We start from the raw sequence: 21,071 nt of genomic DNA on the forward strand, positions 1-21,071 counted from the left end.
TTAGCAAACTCGAGTGGCAGACTCTGCAAGAGACGCACTCTGCATCGCGGTGTAGCTTGCTCGCCAGGTTTCGAGAGGGCACGTTTCTGGATGAGATATCTAATATATTGCTTCCCCCTACTTATACCGCACAAGGAGATCACGAATTTAAAATTAGAGAGATTCGAGCACGCACGGAGGCTTTCCAGCAGTCGTTCTTCCCACGAACCACATGCGACTGGAACAGGAAAGGGAGGTAATGACAGTAAAGTGCCCTCCGCCACACACCGTTGGGTGGCTTGTGGAGTATAAATGTAGATGTAGACAGTGATCACACTCTCTCCAAAGTAGATCACAAGGGCTCAATAATGCTGACATCTGGTGACTGTGGTGGCCAGTGGAGATGTCAAAATACATCCTTGTGTTCACAAAACCAGTCCTGGATGAGGCAAAACGTGTGATCAGGGGCCTCGACACCTCTGAACACAGCACCACCACTGGGGAACAAACACTACCACAGGCTGGACCTGATCAGCCAAAATGCTTGCATCATCCTTGGCAGTACTCCAGCCTTCTCACAGAATATTGCAGAATGGCTTGGCAACTCGATCACAGAAACACCACCGTGTTTCATTCTCGGCTAAAAGCTGTCTGCGTCATGGGAATGGGACAGTGCACGCCATATGGGAACTCGGCCAGAAGTTGGTGGAAAGTGTGAAACAGACTCATCTTCCAGTCCTCCATAATCCAGGTTTTATGGCTCCGGTCCAGTGTTTTTCTGTTACGGGCATTTTGATCACTGCTAAATGGTTTCAGAATCCCACCTCGCCCTGCATTTCCCAGCTTACGCACCTCCCTCATGTCATTTTGGTTTGACCAAGGTTTGTGAATGTGAAATTCAGTTCTGTTGTGAATTTTTCAGTAGTTGTCCTCTTTATTTTTTGTCACAACCCTCCTCAATGACCACCTGTCACAATCACTTAACACAAATTTCATCCACACTGTGCCTTAGCAGATGATGTTTTGCAGTATGCAGTATATATCTTCCATACGACACCTCTAGAAACACCAAAAACTTCATCTACTTTGGTTATGGAAGTACCACCATACAAGTATGAGGCCTGTCTAAAAAGTATCTGACCTCTGGCCAGAAAAAATATTTCAAATACCTGATGAGGTTGGGACCCTAATCCCCTTCGAAGTATGCCCCGTATGCTTACACTCACTTAGCCCACCGATCCTTCCACTACTGGAAACACCTCTGGACATCATCTTTTGGAATGGTGTTCAGCTCAGTCGTCATGTTTCGCATTACCTCTTCTCTAGTCTCAAAACGGGATCCTTTCAATGACGTCTTCAATTTTGGAAACACCCAGGAGTCACAAGGACCCATGCCTGGAGAGTAGGCAAGTTGGCGAACGGCTGTAATTTTATGTTTGGCCAAGAAATTTTGCATCAAGTGGGATGAATGTGTGGGGGCATTGTCGTGATGCAGTTGTCAGTTCTTGCCATCCATACGTCTGGTCTTTGGTGCCGAAATGTGTCACGGAGTTGCCGGAGAATATCTTTATAGTACTCCTTTGTCACTGTTTGTCCTTCCAGGGCATATTTGTGATGCAAAATTCTACGGATATTAAAGAAGACAGTCAGCATCACCTCGATTTTGCTTCTCACCTGCCGTACTTTCTTCGGTCTCGCAGACTCGGGATGCTTCCATTGCTACGGCTGTCTTTTTGTGTCTGGGTCATACTCATACACCCGTGACTCATCTCCAGTTATCACAGTGTTCAGAAACCCAGGACCATTGTTGGTGGTGTCCAGAAGGTCCTGTGCAACATCAAAACAGAGGTCTTTCTGCTCCAGCGAAAACAACCTGGGCACGAATTTCGCAACCACTCGGTGCAAGTTCAAATCATCATGCAAAACTGCATGTGCAGAATTTTTACTCATTCCAACTTCTCAGGCAATCTCCCACACTGTCAAACGACGATCTGCCATCACCAAATTTTGCACCCTCTCAACAACAGCTGCACTCCGAGCAGTTCGGGGCCTGCCAGAACGCTGGTCACTCTCCGCTGATGTGCGGCCATTTTTGAATCAGTTGAACCACTACTTAATTTGTGTTTCACCCATCGCACCTTCTCCAAACAACTGCTGAATCTTACAAATTGTTTCGCTTTTCACAATCGCCACGATTTTGACCAAATTTGATGCAGTATCTTCGCTCAATACGTTCACTCATCTTGAGAGAATCGGTAATCCGATGAACACATTTTGTAGCACCTCACTCGGTGACAGACAGACAGTGACTGACACGCTGGAAGGCGGGGACAAAATTCACACGTGTTCATAAAGGTGTGTACAGTGGCACCGCACTATCATCTCTATTTTGCGCAGGAAACTCAAAGGTTGGATACTTTTTAAACAGACCTTGTACAAAGAACCTTCCCATGCTCAGATTCTCTTACTTCCAACATAATGCACTGACAACTACACAGGACTCTGTCCTGACCACAAATTACACTTGCAACATATTCAGGATATTGAATGGGTGCTGTTTGTAGTTTGGTAAGTTTAATAAACACAACAGACAAACATGACAGAGACTTTAGTCATCCATAATATATTCTTCTTCTCAATTTCCAACAGTTTGCCAATGCTGGTGTAACTTTTTTATACTGCAGCTGTAGAAATCACATGGCTCGGGGCAAAGAACTCGTCAAGTCATGTTCGGAGATCAGGCGAATAAGGTGGCTACGGAATGACTCACCAATCAAACTCCCTTGCGGTGTTTTTTGTCAGTCTAGCAGAATGTGGAAGTAGCACCACTTCGTGTAATCTTCCTCCTCACATTTCTCGGGTCATTTATTAATGTTAAGTGTCGGCAGTGACAGTTACACCTCTGGGAAGCGTTTTCTAGTACACAATGCTGTTGCTGTTCCCCCAGATGTCTGACATTATCTCTTGTGGATGCACAAAGGTCTTTGTATGGGCAGTTTCTGCTTTGTTTGGGCTCAACCATTCCTTTCTTTTCCTTACATTAGCATGAAGAAATCATTTCTTGTCACCAGTAATGATACTGAAACAGGAATGGTCAGTGTTATTCACAACCTAATTGATGACCAGAAAGCACAGGTGCAAATATGGTCACCCACAGATTTTGTGATTTTGGCTTAGGGTGTGCAATACCCATGCACCCAATTTTTGAACCTTCTCCACTGTATACAAATGTCCCACAATGTAGGAATGATCACAGTTCATTACATTTGCCAGTTCTCAAGTACAGTGATGTGGGTCACTGTAGGTTAAGTGGAGTTGGAAAGCCCTAACCCAACAATGTTAAATTTAGTGACTTGGCTTCCGCGTATTTCAGGGACCACTGTGGCCATCGACATGAAACTTTAACAGCACATTAAACTGTATCTCCTGAGTCTACTGAACTACAATAATTGCATATCAGCCACTGCTTTCAGAAATAAATTTTTTAATTACACAGTTAAAATTTTGTATTTTTTTTGTACATTGTCCTAAATAATTTTAATTATGCATAACATTATGTTCTTCTGTAGATTCAGGATATGTATGCTATTACTCCATGAAAATTGGAATACTCTAGTTGAAGTAATTTCCGAGATTTAGGGAAAAATGTAACAGGAAATGTAAATTTTCAGGAACGGCTTCTAAAGTTTCAAAAGACTTTAACTCACTCAATATATGCTCATTTTTCATTTTTAGTCACTTAGATGCACCCTGCACCATACTGTATATCATGCTCTTGATCTTTTTCCAGGTTTTTTCTTTTTTTCTTCTTTCAGGTCTTCCTTGTGGCCTATTGTGCTGCATACTCTGCTTTATCAATGCGAATCTTGTCCATCTGTTCAATTTCTCTGATGCAGTTTGCTCCAGCATGAACTCCCATATACTGTAGCACTTTCACCATACCAATGTTGCCATCATTAAAATCAGTAACAGCATCCCACTTTAGTGTCTTCATTCCTACAAAAACAATTTTTGGTAAGTAAGTCCGTATAAGATTAATGAACAACTCATTGGGATTTTGAGTCTGACCATGCAGACACTACTTCAGTAATTCAGGATTTGTCAGGTCTCTGTAAATAGGTTTTATGATCTCCATGACTGCTGCTGGGATGGAATGTTTATGGCTGTAAGAACTGTTCGAGTACTGGGCATTGCGGTAATTGCACTGTGAATCAGGTCCAGGAGGGCAAAGGTTGTGTACTGGTTTTTCATCAGTTGACAGCCTGTGGAAGAAGGTAGCCCATACTGCCTGCTTCATTTTCAACAAATCCTCAGTATTATTTCTAATGGCCATCCCATAATACTGCTGTAGTTCATCAATCATTTTGTCTGCCAGCCTGCCTCTTATGGTTTTACCATCAGAAAGTTTCTTGTCTCTCAAACTTTGTTTCAGCTTCCTCAATCTGGTGCCCATCCTCTTCTGGACATGACCAACATATTCCAGTTTTGCGATAATCTTCTCACCGTAAGGCTGAGCAGCTACTGCATTATTATATGCTTTTGAGTCTCCACCACCTAAGAACTTAGTGTAACACACTCCACTTTCATTCACAGATCGACTAAAAATGTCAATACCTGCAGAGGCCTCTATACCACCATGTGTTCCTTCATAATTTCTGTCCAGATATGCCCTTCTTTATTCCCTGATTTACACTTATAACAATGTTTGGTTAAAATCTGGAAATCTATTACCTTTCCAGTCCCCACATTTGTCACCGTAGCAACAGAATTCTTAGAACTGTAGCTGCACTTCTGTCAAGTGCCATCAAAAGCTACTGGTATGTCAGTCATACTACCATTTAGTTCATCAGCTTCATTTGCAGCACCCTTCATTGACTCACATGCAACAGATTCCACAGCAGCTCCAATAAATCCTGCATACTTGTCGATTTTACAAGGTGGGTGTGCACATTCATCATCGCACACATTGTTGTTGCTGCAGTCTGTCCTTTGCCAATAGCTCTCAATCCATAAAACCAACTAACATTTACTTCAAAATATTTGTCTTTACACTTATCTGAATTCCAAAATGAATGAGTATATTTACAACTGGCACAATTAATAATAAGTTTCCTGGATAGTCCCTTTGATACTTCACTGTTTTCATGTAAACTAACTGGCCCTCCACATATTTTACAACACACCCACATTCACCTAACAGTACAGGATGTGTAAATCTATCAGAATGTAACCAAACCTACCATTTACATCGCCTTCATTTTTAGTAAACTGTGTATCACAACATTTTATTTTAATCTTTGAGGCACTAATGGGTGTTTCTCTAGATACTGACGAGTTTGGCTGTATTTCATTGTCTGCGACTTCATACGCCACATGTTGAACACAATGTTTCCCTTTATTCAAAAATCTGTTACCATGAAACCCATGTTTCTTAAAAACACTTGGTTTTGGTGTCATACTTTACTTTTAGAGAGATTTACCCATCTATTCATCACTTTTCCTTGGAAACACATTAACACTTCCACATACAATGCCTGTTTATACTATGAAACGATACAATACTATTTTTGACAATGCTACCAACACAAACACATAATTTAACCTTTATAACATGGCAGATACAGCAAAAGCAGAACATGAAGAAAAGGGTGTGTTGGGATTTGTGCAGAACACGCAACAACACACGCTCATCACTGTTGTAGTAAAGTGAAGTGAAGTGGCACTAGAAACCAATATTCTCCACTAGGCGGACTAATACAAAGCAAGGGGATGCGGAGTGTATCTCAGTACTGGTAGCACCAGTGAGCTGAGACATTACACAGAGTTAGCGAAACTGCTAAGTTGCACATCTAATGCCGGCATGCGAGACGGAAGATGGCAGACCACGACACACAGAATTGCGTGCCACATTAGTAACATCAGCTCGTGTATGTGGTTGCCTACAGAGTACCATGGCAGCAAAGCGGGGTCTGACTTGCAGTTAACGTGGACAGCTGTTTGGAGAAGCGTGTGTGATATCCTACAGAGAATGTGACAGCGACTAGACAGTTGTGGGTGTGCTACTGAATCAATGATTATCTTGCATGGATGAAACACCAGGTATAAGGAATATCAATGTCAGGTATAAGGAATATCAATGTCCCCAAATAGCTGGAAAAGTTGAATAATGACAAACTGGAAATATTGTACAGATTAAGTGCCGTGTTTTAAACTATTAAGAAGTGTGATCGATGAGCAATGGAACTTTTTGTTTTTCTTAAAGAATATTTACTCGCCAACATAAACTTTGTCCCCTTCAAAGAAATCCCCTGAATTATAATACACTTGTGGTAGCGTTTTTTCCAATGTTGGAAGCAATTCTAGGAGTCACTTTTCGTTATGGTGTTCAGCTTCTTCAGCGGTTCTGTTTTTATCCCACCAGTGGTGGCAAAACGACATCCTTCCATTGTTCGCTCCACAGGAATGCAAAGAAGTTGCATTGGTTCATGTTTAGTGTATAGTTGCTAAGGCAACTTAAGGGTTTTGTTTTTTGCCAAAAAACCATGAACAAGCATTGAGGTGTGAGCTGAAGCATTATTGTGATGCAATTTGCACGAGTGGTTTTGCCACAATTCTGGTCTTTTTCTTCGAATTGATTCATGCACACTGCACATAATTTCTAGGTAGTATTCCTTATTGACTGTACAACCATAAGGCATTCACTTGTGATGCACTATCCCAATGTAATCGAAGAAAAGAGTGAGCTGAATCTTCACACGTGATAAAACATCAGGAAGTTTCCATTGGCATGACTGGGCCTCGGTATTGACGCCATAAGCCATACACCTAGTTTCACCACCTGTTACAGCCTTCTTCAGAAGTTGTGAATCATTGTCGACTTCATTCAGCAATTCCTAAGTGATGTCTACGTGACATTTTTGGTCAAAAGTCAACAATTTCAGAACAAGCTTTGCTGCTCCACATTTTGTACCCAAAACATACAAAAAATTTGCTTGGCATGAGCAAAAGGATACAACGACATCACCACCAAGCTATCTGATGGTGACTCTGACTTTCCAGAACCATTTTCTTCATTTCTTTCACACTGTCATCAGGAAACTGATGTGCTAGGGCACCCAAGGCAGCTGTTGTTGTTGTTGTGGTCTTCAGTCCTGAGACTGGTTTGATGCAGCTCTCCATGCTACTCTATCCTGTGCAAGCTTCTTCATCTCCCAGTACCTACTGCAACCTACATCCTTCTGAATCTGCTTAATGTATTCATTTCTTGGTCTCCCTCTATGACTTTTACCCTCCACGCTGCCCTCCAATACTAAATTGGTGATGCCTCGATGCCTCAGAACATGTCCTACCAACCGATCCCTTCTTCTAGTCAAGTTGTGCCACAAACTTCTCTTCTCCCCAATCCTATTCAATACTTCCTCATTAGTTATGTGATCTACCCAGCTAATCTTCAGCATTCTTCTGTAGCACCAAAATTCGAAAGCTTCTATTCTCTTCTTGTCCAAACTATTTATCGTCCATGTTTCACTTCCATACATGGCTACACTCCATACAAATACTTTCAGAAATGACTTCCTGACACTTAAATCTATACTCGATGTTAACAAATTTCTCTTCTTCAGAAACGCTTTCCTTGCCATTGCCAGTCTACATTTTATATCCTCTCTACTTCAACAATCATCAGTTATTTTGCTCCCCAAATAGCAAAAGTCCTTTACTACTTTAAGTGTCACATTTCCTAATCTAATTCCCTCAGCATCACCCGACTTAATTCGACTACATTCCATTATCCTCGTTTTGCTTTTGTTGATGTTCATCTTATATCCTCCTTTCAAAACACTATCCATTCCATTCAACTGCTCTTCCAAGTCCTTTGCTGTCTCTGACAGAATTACAATGTCACCGGGGAACCTCAAAGTTTTTATTTCTTCTCCATGGATTTTAAAACCTACTCCGAATTTTTCTTTTGTTCCATTTACTGCATGCTCAATATACAGATTGAGTAACATCGGGGAGAGGCTACAACCCTGTCTTACTCCCTTCCCAACAACTGCTCCCCTTTCATACCCCTCGACCCTTATAACTGCCAACTGGTTTCTGTACAAATTGTAAATAGCCTCTCGCTCCCTATATTTTACTCCTGCCACCTTTAGAATTTGAAAGAGAGTATTCCAGTCAACATTGTCAAAAGCTTTCTCTAAGTCTACAAATGCTAGAAACGTAGGTTTGCCTTTCCTTAATCTTTCTTCTAAGATAAGTCGTAAGGTCAGTATTGCCTCACGTGTTCCAGTATTTCTACGGAATCCAAACTGATCTTCCCCGAGGTCAACTTCTACTAGTTTTTCCATTCGTCTGTAAAGCATTCGTGTTAGTATTTTGCAGCTGTGGCTTATTAAACTGATTGTTCTGTAATTTTCACATCTGTCAACACCTGCTTTCTTTGGGATTGGAATTATTATATTCTTCTTGATGTCTGAGGGTATTTTGCCTGTTTCATACATCTTGCGCACCAAATGGTAGAGTTTTGTCAGTACTGGCTCTCCCAAGGCCGTTAGTAGTTCTAATGGGATGTTGTCTACTCCCGGGGCCTTGTTTCGACTCAGGTCTTTCAGTGCTCTGTCAAACTCTTCACGCAGTATCGTATCTCCCATTTCATCTTCATCTACATCCTCTTCCATTTCCATAATATCGTCCTCAAGTACATCGCCCTTGTATAGACCCTCTATATACTCCTTCCACCTTTCTGCATTCCCTTCTTTGCTTAGAACTGGGTTTCCATCCGAGCTCTTGATGTTCATACAAGTGGTTTTCTTATCTCCAAAGGTCTCTTTAATTTTCCTGTAGGCAGTATCTACACTCCTGGAAATAGAAATAAGAACACCGTGAATTCATTGTCCCAGGAAGGGGAAACTTTATTGACACATTCCTGGGGTCAGATACATCACATGATCACACTGACAGAACCACAGGCACATAGACACAGGCAACAGAGCATGCACAATGTCGGCACTAGTACAGTGTATATCCACCTTTCGCAGCAATGCAGGCTCCTATTCTCCCATGGAGACGATCGTAGAGATGCTGGATATAGTCCTGTGGAACGGCTTGCCAAGCCATTTCCACCTGGCGCCTCAGTTGGACCAGCGTTCGTGCTGGACGTGCAGACCGCGTGAGACGATGCTTCATCCAGTCCCAAACATGCTCAATGGGGGACAGATCCGGAGATCTTGCTGGCCAGGGTAGTTGACTTACACCTTCTAGAGCACGTTGGGTGGCACGGGATACATGCGGACTTGCATTGTCCTGTTGGAACAGCAAGTTCCCTTGCCGGTCTAGGAATGGTAGAACGATGGGTTCGATGACGGTTTGGATGTACCGTGCACTATTCAGTGTCCCCTCGACGATCACCAGTGGTGTACGGCCAGTGTAGGAGATCGCTCCCCACACCATGATGCCGGGTGTTGGCCCTGTGTGCCTCGGTCGTATGCAGTCCTGATTGTGTCGCTCACCTGCACGGCGCCAAACACGCATACGACCATCATTGGCACCAAGGCAGAAGCGACTCTCATCGCTGCAGACGACACGTCTCCATTCGTCCCTCCATTCACGCCTGTCGCGACACCACTGGAGGCGAGCTGCACGATGTTGGGGCGTGAGCGGAAGACGGCCTAACGGTGTGCGGGACCGTACCCCAGCTTCATGGAGACGGTTGCGAATGGTCCTCGCCGATACCCCAGGAGCAACAGTATCCCTAATTTGCTGGGAAGTGGCGGTGCGGTCCCCTACGGCACTGCGTAGGATCCTACGGTCTTGGCGTGCATCCGTGCGTCGCTGCGGTCCGGTCCCAGGTCGACGGGCACGTGCACCTTCCGCTGACCACTGGCGACAACATCGATGTACTGTGGAGACCTCACGCCCCACGTGTTGAGCAATTCGGCGGTACGTCCACCCGGCCTCCCGCATGCCCACTATACGCCCTCGCTCAAAGTCCGTCAACTGCACATACGGTTCACGTCCACGCTGTCGCGGCATGCTACCAGTGTTAAAGACTGCGATGGAGCTCCGTATGCCACGGCAAACTGGCTGACACTGACGGCGGCGGTGCACAAATGCTGCGCAGCTAGCGCCATTCGACGGCCAACACCGTAGTTCCTGGTGTGTCCGCTGTGCCGTGCGTGTGATCATTGCTTGTACAGCCCTCTCGCAGTGTCCGGAGCAAGTATGGTTGGTCTGACACACCGGTGTCAATGTGTTCTTTTTTCCATTTCCAGGAATGTATCTTACCCCTAGTGAGATAAGCCTCTACATCCTTACATTTGTCCTCTAGCCATCCCTGCTTAGCCATTTTGCACTTCCTGTCGATCTCATTTTTGAGACGTTTGTATTCCTTTTTGCCTGCTTCATTTACTGCACTTTTATATTTTCTCCTTTCATCAATTAAATTCAATATTTCTTCTGTCACCCAAGGATTTCTACTAGCTCTCGTCTTTTTACCTACTTGATCCTCTGCTGCCTTCACTACTTCATCCCTCAAAGCTACCCATTCTTCTTCTACTGTATTTCTTTCCCCCATTCCTGTCAATTGTTCCCTTATGCTCTCCCTGAAACTCTGTACAACCTCTGGTTTTTTAGTTTATCCAGGTCCCATCTCCTTAAGTTCCCACCTTTTTGCAGTTTCTTCAGTTTTAATCTACAGGTCATAACCAATAGATTGTGGTCAGAGTCCACATCTGCCCCTGGAAAGGTCTTACAATTTAAAACCTGGTTCCTAAATCTCTGTCTTACCATTATATAATCTATCTGATACGTTTTAGTATCTCCAGGGTTCTTCCATGTATACAACCTTCTTGCATGATTCTTGAACCAAGTGTTAGCTATGATTAAGTTGTGCTCTGTGCAAAATCCTACCAGGCGGCTTCCTCTTTCATTTCTTAGCCCCAATCCATATTCACCTACTACGTTTCCTTCTCTCCCTTTTCCTACTACCGAATTCCAGTCACCCATGACTATTAAATTTTCGTCACCCTTCACTATCTGAATAATTTCTTTTATTTCATCATACTTTTCTTCAATTTCTTCGACATCTGCAGAGCTAGTTGGCATATAAACTTGTACTACTGTAGTAGGTGTGGGCTTCGTATCTATCTTGGCAACAATAATGCGTTCACTATGCTGTTTGTAGTAGCTTACCCGCATTCCTATTTTCCTATTCATTATTAAACCTACTCCTGCATTACCCCTATTTGATTTTGTGTTTATAACCCTATAGTCACCTGACCAGAAGTCTTGTTCCTCCTGCCACCGAACTTCACTAATTCCCACTCTATCTAACTTTAACCTATCCATTTCCCTTTTTAAATTTTCTAACCTACCTGCCCGATTAAGTGATCTGACATTCCACGCTCCGATCCGTAGAACGCCAGTTTTCTTTCTCCTGATAACGACATCCTCTTGAATAGTCCCCGCCCGGAGATCCGAATGGGGGACTATTTTACCTCCGGAATATTTTACCCAAGAGGACGCCATCATCATTTAATCATACAGTAAAGCTGCATGCCCTCGGGAAAAATTACGGCCATAGTTTCCCCTTGCTTTCAGCCGTTCGCAGTACCAGCACAGCAAGGCCGTTTTGGTTATTGTTACAAGGCCAGATCAGTCAATCATCCAGACTGTTGCCCTTGCAACTACTGAAAAGGCTGCTGCCCGTCTTAAGGAACCACACGTTTGTCTGGCCTCTCAACAGATACCCCTCCATTGTGGTTGCACCTACGGTACGGCTATCTGTATCGCTGAGGCACGCAAGCCTCCCCACCAACGGCAAGGTCCATGGTTCATGGGGGCAGGCCAAGACAGCTATCACCTTCAATATCCTCTCAACCCTCTTTGAAATGTTTAAGTCACTTGTTAACTCTTGTCTTGCTTATAGTAGATTCGCCAAAAGCCACAGGAAGCATTTCGAATGCATTGCTGCAGAATATTTCATTTAAGAATACTTTACTGCAAATTCTTTGATCCATACTTTTGGAAAATAAAAATTCACTGAGCTCTCAAAAACACACACCACCTTTTCGATTATAAACAATACATCACATATTCAAAACAGCTGAAAATGCACACATACATTAGAAACATGTACACCACGGGATTAAAAAATGTAAATTGGATGTATAAAACCCGGAAAATTAAAATTCGTGTTACTTTAATTTATGATCACATCTCTTATGTATAACCTTTTTATATAAAATCATGTATTTGAAATTGTCGTAAAGCTGTGTTGTGCACGGAACTGCTTTCCTCTCCACTGTAAGACTGACAAATTATACACATTTCATACACTTGACTAATAACAATTAGTGAAGGACTGCACTACCAATGCATACTCAGAACAAACGACAGTCACGTAACACCTGGATGAAGAATGAAGAGTACATGGTCTAGTTGCTCGAGTGAGTATAGCACACAATTTGTTTATATTACAGGTATTTTTTAAAGCCTCTCTATGTTTTGGTTACAATGAACAGTTGAGATTGCAATAATATTTGTCTATTTACCAGTTTCGGCTTATGAAGAAGCCATCTTCAAAATTTTTGGCCACCCTACAGTTGGTGCTGACAGCGCCTCAGTTTTCTTGGTGGCATCACGAGAAAACCGACGAGCTGGCAGCACCATCCATAGGGGCCAGAGTTCTGAAGATGGGTTTCACATAAACCGAAACCAGTAAATAAACAAATATTACTGTGATCTTGACTGTTCATTTTAACCTAAATATAGCATCAAGTCACTGCTCTCTGCAGGCAATTTTGTCTAAATTGATGATTACGTTTCATTTAAGTGCTGCATTTTTACGTGTCAACATAATAGGTCACCAGAAAACTGTGTGTTATTATATACTGCAATTAACCAGTAGCACAGTGCCATTAACTGGATAAACTATCAAAGGGTATTTCTGTTCATTGCAAGTCGACTAATCAGATTATTGTTAGCAAACTGAACGTCTCACACGATTTACGGAGGAAGTCCAAACAGAGGCCGCGAATACGAACTCGCCCAGCCGGCTGCTCTCGCTAGCAGGGGTCGCAACTCACCCGACAGGCTGGACAGCAGCGCCACCTTGGCGGCCACGCGGGTGCGGCTGCGCGTCGCCTCGTCCCGCGGCGGCCGCCCCTCCGCCCGCGCCCCGTTGGGCCACAGCGCCTGCCTGCGACACGGGCAACAGGTCGTGAGAAACCGCACTGATAAGCTGCATATTTCCATACATAAATACAACTGTGTATACAAACGTGTATTTAAAAAACAATATTGTGAAACCTCCGGTAGCTGCTGTCATGCCTATTTGTTTATCGACAACCCGTTCCGGTCAGGTGACCGTATCCGAGGCACAGATATCGTTACATCAGGTTACAGGAAGGGTCCTCTGTGGCGAGTACGTAACTGTCAGTCTTTAAGATACGTATGTTTGCAATTAAGTATCAGTCACACTCAGAGCCACACGACAGTCAGGACACTATAATGATACCCAAAATAAAATGTAATATCACGATTTTCGTATAATTGAGCACAATGGACAGTAAAGGGTTTACAAGTCTCAGTATAGGATGAGAAAAGGCGTAAGCTGATTAGTATTTCAAAAATAACTGACTTAACTGTTAATATGTTTATCCCACGGTGAGGTAAGACGGTCAGTGGCTTTACAGAATAATGTCTGTAGATGCCTACATAACCACAACTGTACCTGTGTAGCAAATCGCCAAGAACAAATGTCTTTCCTCGGGGCTCCATAAATATGGAAATTGCATTCCATGCAAACTCTGCTCCCTCCTTCAGAATGGAACAGTGTGGTGTCACACCGCTGTGGAGGCGGTGGGAGTGGTTGTCGGCAAGTTACCGGTCCGAGGCTGCTCGTCAGCACTGACGTAAATGACATTTATGCAAACAGTAAACAACAAATGGCATCACATCTGTGCTACTAGCTGGGGAGGTATATAAGAGAAGCAACATTTTCTCCCGATCACAGTCCTCTCTAGATGGTCGCAGGCATAAGCCAATCTTTTTTATGGGTTCTACTGCTTGCCTTTTTCTTCATGTTCTAACAGGTAAATTTTGACTAATTTTCAAGGTCGTTTTGTTGTTAAAATTGACAGCTCTGATGGTAGTGGTGGTGTCGGTAATAATATCATGCATCCTACAAATCGGCAAACCTACGATGCTCATGGAGTAGCATTGAGTCCATTACATGTACTAGATGTCATTATGTTAGAACCTGGTGCATACAGTATTTGGGCATACAACAGATCACAGTTACCAGAAACATCAGATACTTCATCAGATGAAGGAGGTGGTCTCGTTCCCCCAGAACAATTTGGTGAAATAATGTATATATCTACGTCTACGTGATTACTCTGCTATTCTCAATAAAACTGCCTGGCAGAGGGTTCAATGAACCACTTTCAAGCTGTCGCTCTACCTTTCCACTCTCAAACGGCACACAGGAAAAACGAGCAATTAAATTTCTCTGTGTGAGCCCTGATTTCTGGTTATTTTATTGTGATGATTATTTCTCCCTATGTAGGCAGGTGCCAACAGAATGTTTTCGCAATCGGAGGTGGAAACTGGTGATTGAAATTTCATGAGAAGATCCCTGAAATTTCATGAGAAGATCCCATTGCAATGAAAAAGCCTTTATTTTATTGATTCCCACTCCAATTCACTTATCATTTCTGTGGCACTATCTCCCCAATTTCATGATAATACAAAGTGAACTGCCCTTCTTTGAACTTTTTCGATGTCATCTGTCAGTCCCACCTGATGCGCATCCCACACCGCACAGCAATACTCCAGAATAGGGCGGACAAGTGTGGTGTAAGCAGTCTCTTTAATAGACCTATTGCACCTTCTAAGTGTTCTGCCAATGAATCACAGTCTTTGGTTTGCTCTACCTATAACATTATCTATGTGATCGTTCCAATTTAGGTTATTTGTAATTGTAATCCCTAAGTATTTAGTTGAATGTACAACCTTCACATTTGTGTGACTTATTGCGTAATCAAAATTTAGCGAATTTTTTTTAGTACTCATGTCAGTAACTTCACTTTTTTCTTTATTCAGGGTCAATTGCCACTTTTTGCACCATACAGATTTCTTATCTAAATCATTTTGCAATTCCTTTTGGTCATATACAAGACAGTAAATGACAGCACCATCTGCAAACAATTTAAAAGGGCTACTCAGATTGTCTCCTATCTCATTAATATAGATCAGCAACAATTGATGGCCTATAACACTTAGCAACAATAGATGGCCTATAACACTTAGCAACAATAGATGGCCTATAACACTTAGCAACAATAGATGGCCTATAACACTTAGCAACAATAGATGGCCTATAACACTTCCTTGGGAAATGCCAGACATTACTTCTGTTTTACTCAATGACTCTGCACCTATTACTATGAACTGTGACCTTTCTGACAGGAAATCTTAAATCCAGTCGCACAACTAACGCGATATTCCATAGGCATGCAGTTTGGTTAGAAGATGCTTGTGAGGAACGGTGTCGAACGCCTTCTGGAAATCTAAAAATATGGAATCAATTTGACATATCCTGTTGATAGCACTCATTACTTCATGAGTATAAAGAGTTAGCTGTGTTTCACCATAATGATATTTTCTCAATCCATGCTGACTATGCGTCAATAAATCATTTTCTTCGAGGTAATTCATAATATTCAAACATAGTATATGTTCCAAAATCCTCCTGCAAATCGACTTTTGTGATATAGGCCTGTGGTTGAGCTGATTACTACTATTTCCCTTTTTGGTATTGGTGTGACTTCAGCAATTTTCCAGTCTTTAGGTGCGGATATTTCGAGCTATTTTATCAGCATACTCTGAAAACAACCTGACTGGTATAAAATCTGCACTGGAGACCTCGTCTTTATTAAGGGATTTAAGCTGCTTTGCTACACTGAGGATATCTACTTCTCTATTTCTCATCTTGGCATTTGTTCTTGATCAGAATTCAGGAATATTTACCTTGTCGGAAAACCGTGTTTAATATCCCTGCTTTGTGGCACTTATCAGTGACTTCACCCTTGTTATTGTGCAGTGAAGGTATTGATTGCGTCTTGCCACTGGTGTGCTTTATGTATGGCCAGAATCTCTCTGGGTTTTCTGCCAGATTCCAAGACTGAGTTTCATTGTGGAAATTATAAAAAGTATCTCGCATTGAAGTAGGCGCTATCTTTCGAACTTTTGCAAAACTCTGCCAATCTCGGGGATTTTGCACTCTTTTAAATTTGGCATGCTTTTTTCACTGCTTCTGCAACAGTGATCTGACCCGTTTTGTGTACCATGGGGTATCAGCACCATCACTTATTAATTTATGTAGTATATATATCTCTCAATTTCCGTTGATACTATCTCTTTGAAATCATTCCACATCTTTTCTACGCTTACATGATCAGAATGGAAGGAGTGGAGACTGTCTCTTAAAAAGGCATTTAAGAGCATTTTTATCATCTTTTTTAAATAGATGTACTTTGTGTTTCTCTTTGATGGTTGAGGATGTTATGGTATTCAGCCTGGCACCGACTGCCCTGTGGCCGTTAATCCGTGTATTCGTCACAATACTCCCTATTTGTTCAGAATTATTTGTTGCTAAGAGGAAAAGTACACTTTCGTAACCATTTACGCTTCAGGCGGACTTGTATACTAACTGTTCAAAAAAAATTTCTGAGAAAGCATTCAGTCCAATTTTGGATGACGTTTTATGCCTGCTGCCGGCTTGAAACACATAATTTTTCCAGCATATTGAGGGTAGAATGAAGTCACCACCAACTATAATTGTATGATTGGGATACCTATTTGAAATGAGACTCAAGTTTTCTGTGAACTGTTCAACACCCACATCATCTGAGTTGGGGGCTAAGTAAAACGATCCAACTAAAAGTTTAGTCCGATGGTCAACTTCGCACGAACTATCTACTTGAATTTCACTACAAGGTAAACTACTTCTGACAGAAATAAGTACTCCACCACCAACTGTATTTAATCTATCCTTTCTGATCACTGTCAGGTCGTTTGAAAAAATTTCAACTTAACTTATTTCCGGCTTTAGCCAGCTTAGCTTCAGCGCTTTCTATTAGGACTTGCAGATCTGGTTCTTTCCCAACACAGCTACTATGCATGAAAGAACTGGTAACGTTTTCTACACATGATTTAAAATGATTAAATTCTTTTTTACATCAACCACTTGAGTATCCCGCACACAGTCATGATTAGGTTTGCAGAAATACATGTCAAATTCCAAGTGATGTAACGTTTTCAAGACTGAATGATTTTGCTACTTTTTTTTACTGGTCTAATCCTAAATGGTGCACATATAATATCACTTTATGACAAACAAAGGAACTGCTGATTCCTTTTTCTGGCCATGACACACAGTACAATAATCCAATATCATGGGGGAAAATTCTGATCCAGCCAGCATCATACGATGTTCATCAACCCCTGTTTTTTAATACATTGTGTGCCAAACTGTTACTGGAATATTATAATGGCAACAAATGATGGTAGCCCGTAACCAAAATGGAAATGATACACATACATGATATGTGAAATCATAGGTGGGCATTTGTATGTTCAACGATGCAAGACCACCATATGTTTCAAGCAAGAGAGATCAACTGTACAAATCTTAATAATTACTTGAGCATTGTAATGAATTTGGCATCTATAATACTTTGTTGAATTGGCTGAATGTCTGTTTTGGAGTAAGATCACAGGGTCCTAATACTCCCAATTTTTTTGTTTTTTGTTTTTTTTCCAAAATACAAATGTTCAAACAGTTGATTAAAACATATATGTTTATAACACATTATTAATGACACAGTTGAACATTCAATAATATATCACATGGGAAGAGATTATTGGGACTGCATAGAGGATGTGCAAGGGTTTCCCAGCAGAACTTTACAGTGTAATGAAAACAACTGGCACGACCGTTCCAGGAAAGTCACAATTACCCTTTTGCAAGGGCCCGGTGCTCACTGACTTTCTGGAAAACAATGCCAGAATTAGCACACAGCAGTATGCGGACACTTAGCAAAAAGTGAAGCGTGCCAAACACCCAGAAAATTTTGACGGATGGCATCATTCCGTGGCAGGATAATGCCTGTCAACAAATTTCCAAGGTTGTTTCAACAACACTGCAGAAGATTCACTGGGAAGCCGTGGCACATCCTCCTCATGCGATTTCCGTATTTTGGAGCCCCAAAGAAGACATTCGTGGCGTCAGTTTGCTTCCGACAAGCAGGTGCACACCTGTATACAGTCGTGGATCTGTAAGCAAATGCAAACATTTTTCCACATAGGCATTGACCATCTTGTCTCACACTGAGATACATGTATTAAGTTAAGTTGATTACTTCTGAAGTAAGAAACTGATTAATTGTTTTTTCTCCCTCTGTCTCATTTTCAATTGACTGTCTCTTCTATGTAAGCAAACAGAGCAACAGTGTCCACTAATGTGTACTAGCTACACACTTGTGGCAATCCACAGTGTAATGGGGCTTTTTCCCCTCAGTATGTGCTCCTATATTCACAGTAAATGCAATAGCCAAGATTTTGAAATAAGAACCACCCCATAGCACATCCACATGTCTTGCATGTAAAATGGACACCATTCCGAGGTGCTACCGTATATAAGAGTCTCATGTCTGCCAAAAGCAATCTCTGTCAACTTACCTTACTTCACAATTGAAATGACTGACTACATTGATGACGATTTATGGCTGAGGGTGCTCAACAGCGAAGTCGTCAGCACTGACTACCTTGCAGAGAGAGTATGCCAAAATCTATTCTAATCGCATTGCTTCATGGACAGGACTAACTCACTTGGTCCGTTTTTGCCTAACCTTAGATCAGCAAGATGGAAGCAACCTACGTGCACCATATTTAAGCAAATCATCAACAACAGAATGATCTAGCTAGCTGTGACTGTTCAATGTGTGCAGTTAAAGTGTACAAAAAGCATAAGCACAAATTACAAGCACAGTGGAAGTTGTGTCTATATTTAGCTTTGCAAAATACGCTTACATCTTCGTTATCACAATCTGATATCATTTGGCATATGGACCTTCTCTTTCTCACAAAATTTATGGAGGAGTTGAGTACGAAACAGAATCAAATTAACTTAGAAAATATGAATACACACAAGTCAACACCAGTTCATGGAAGGACACAAAGTCATGACCTAAATCACCTCAAACTGCAGCATAGAACTCGGCACAATAAAAAAATTTGTAACTGTCGTATCAGTAATTTGATGCATCGAACAAGTTACTCGACGTAATTGCGGGCGCCCATCCATGCAAAATTTCATCAGAACAGCAGATTCCTCAAAATATGGTTCCGATACAAAGCATATCTCATCACTCCAAGAAATTGTGTTCAACTCTACAGTAAAAGCAATGCCACTGTAATGGCAAGCATCCTTTTGGAGCAAGAAGCAAATGGATACTCTACTGTCAGAGCACGTGACTGGCTGAAGGCCACTGGCTCGCCAAATACAAGCTTTTCGATACAGTGGTTGTGCAAAGAGTTTACGAACCTCTCAGAATTGGAAAGTATTGAAGCTGGCCGACTTAATATCTCTGAGATAGTTGTAAAATATTTGTACATCTTGAAAAAGATAAAATAGGCGGGGAGAAAATGATAGATCCAACAGGTACCTTTCAAATTGCAGCACATCACTTATCCGTGTCCGCAGCTCGTGGTCTAGAGCCTAGCATTGCTACCTCTTTGGATCACGGGGTTCCGGGCCAGGTTGGAGATTTTCTCTGTCTGGGGACTGGGTGTTTGTGTTGTCCTCATCATTTCTTCTTGTTCTTCATCACCATCACCACCACCACTTATACATGCAACCACTATCTTACGCATTCTTTTCTATTTCTCACTGATGATGATGATGATGATGATGATGATGGAAAGTCCCATACTCTGTGACGGAGTGTAGGGGAACGATGCGCAAGACCCGCACTGCCGTACTAGGCAAGGTCCTAGTGGGGGTGGTTTGCCATCACCTTCCTCTGACCATAATGGGGATGAATGATGATGATGATGATGATGATGATGATGATGATGATGATGATGAAGACGACACAACAACACCCACTCATCTCAAGGGAGGAAAAATCCCTGACCCTGCCGGGAATCGAACCCGGGACCCTGTGCTCAGGAAGCGAGAACGCTACCGCGAGGCCACGAGCAGTGCTCACTAAGTGCACAAATTGACATTATTTTGCACTATTCACATTACTGTCTCAGCAAAGTCATATCAGAAACCTGAGTTTGCAAAATTTGTGAGACATTAAGCTGAATACTGCAAAGGACTGCCAATTTGTGCAGTTAGTGGCTAATAGCAAAAGTAGTATAACACAGCGGCCACACGTCTAAGTGACAAGATACCATAACTTACAACAATTATGCACTTGGCACCAAGGAATCTTCCTTTAACCTGATGTAATAGTATCCACAATATGAAGATAGTCTCCTGATTGAAACTTGTTGTCAGTAAATGAATATGCATTAAGCAGCTTTCGGAAGTTTCGTGATACCATTATTTAAATAACATATTGGGTTGGTGCATCCGTTGTAGTATTCTTGCATATGTTTAATAACACAACAGATACACATAACAGAGAATCTAGTCAACAACAAAATGTTCTCCTCCAATATTTACAACAGTTTGCCAATGTTGTAGTAACTTTTGAATACAGAGGTTGTAGAAATCACTTCGCTCCGAGGTGAAGAACACACAGAGCCACATTTGGAGTACATTTTCAGCCGGAAAGGAGATTCTTGACCCTCGTTCAATAGACAGCGGAAAAGGCGAAAAACTGAGGGTGCAAGATCAGGTGAAGAAGGTAGGTGGGAAATGACTTAAAAACACTATATAGAAGTTGTGTCGGTGTCAGTCTAGCAAGACGTGTGCACCCGTTATTGTCGAGTAGCATCATTTTGCGTAGTCTTCGCAGTCATTGTCCTCGGTTTGTGTCTGCAAGACATCTCAGCTGTTAGGAACAAGTTTCGGC

At 42.1% G+C, this 21,071-nt stretch overlaps 1 protein-coding gene across 5 annotated transcripts in view; it reads right to left on the reverse strand.

Annotated features, from left to right (window-relative positions):
- The window catches only part of LOC126108581 (sorting nexin-13-like), a 417,686-nt gene that overhangs the window by 38,640 nt on the left and 357,975 nt on the right, over nt 1-21,071 (reverse strand). For all 5 annotated transcript variants that reach the window (XM_049913874.1, XM_049913875.1, XM_049913873.1 and 2 more), the window contains one exon: nt 13,065-13,177. In XM_049913874.1, the coding sequence (XP_049769831.1) occupies nt 13,065-13,177 (113 nt within the window). The remainder of the gene's footprint in view (nt 1-13,064; nt 13,178-21,071) is intronic.

This window comes from Schistocerca cancellata, chromosome 11, assembly GCF_023864275.1.
Source record: "Schistocerca cancellata isolate TAMUIC-IGC-003103 chromosome 11, iqSchCanc2.1, whole genome shotgun sequence".
Taxonomy (NCBI): Eukaryota; Metazoa; Arthropoda; class Insecta; order Orthoptera; family Acrididae; genus Schistocerca; species Schistocerca cancellata.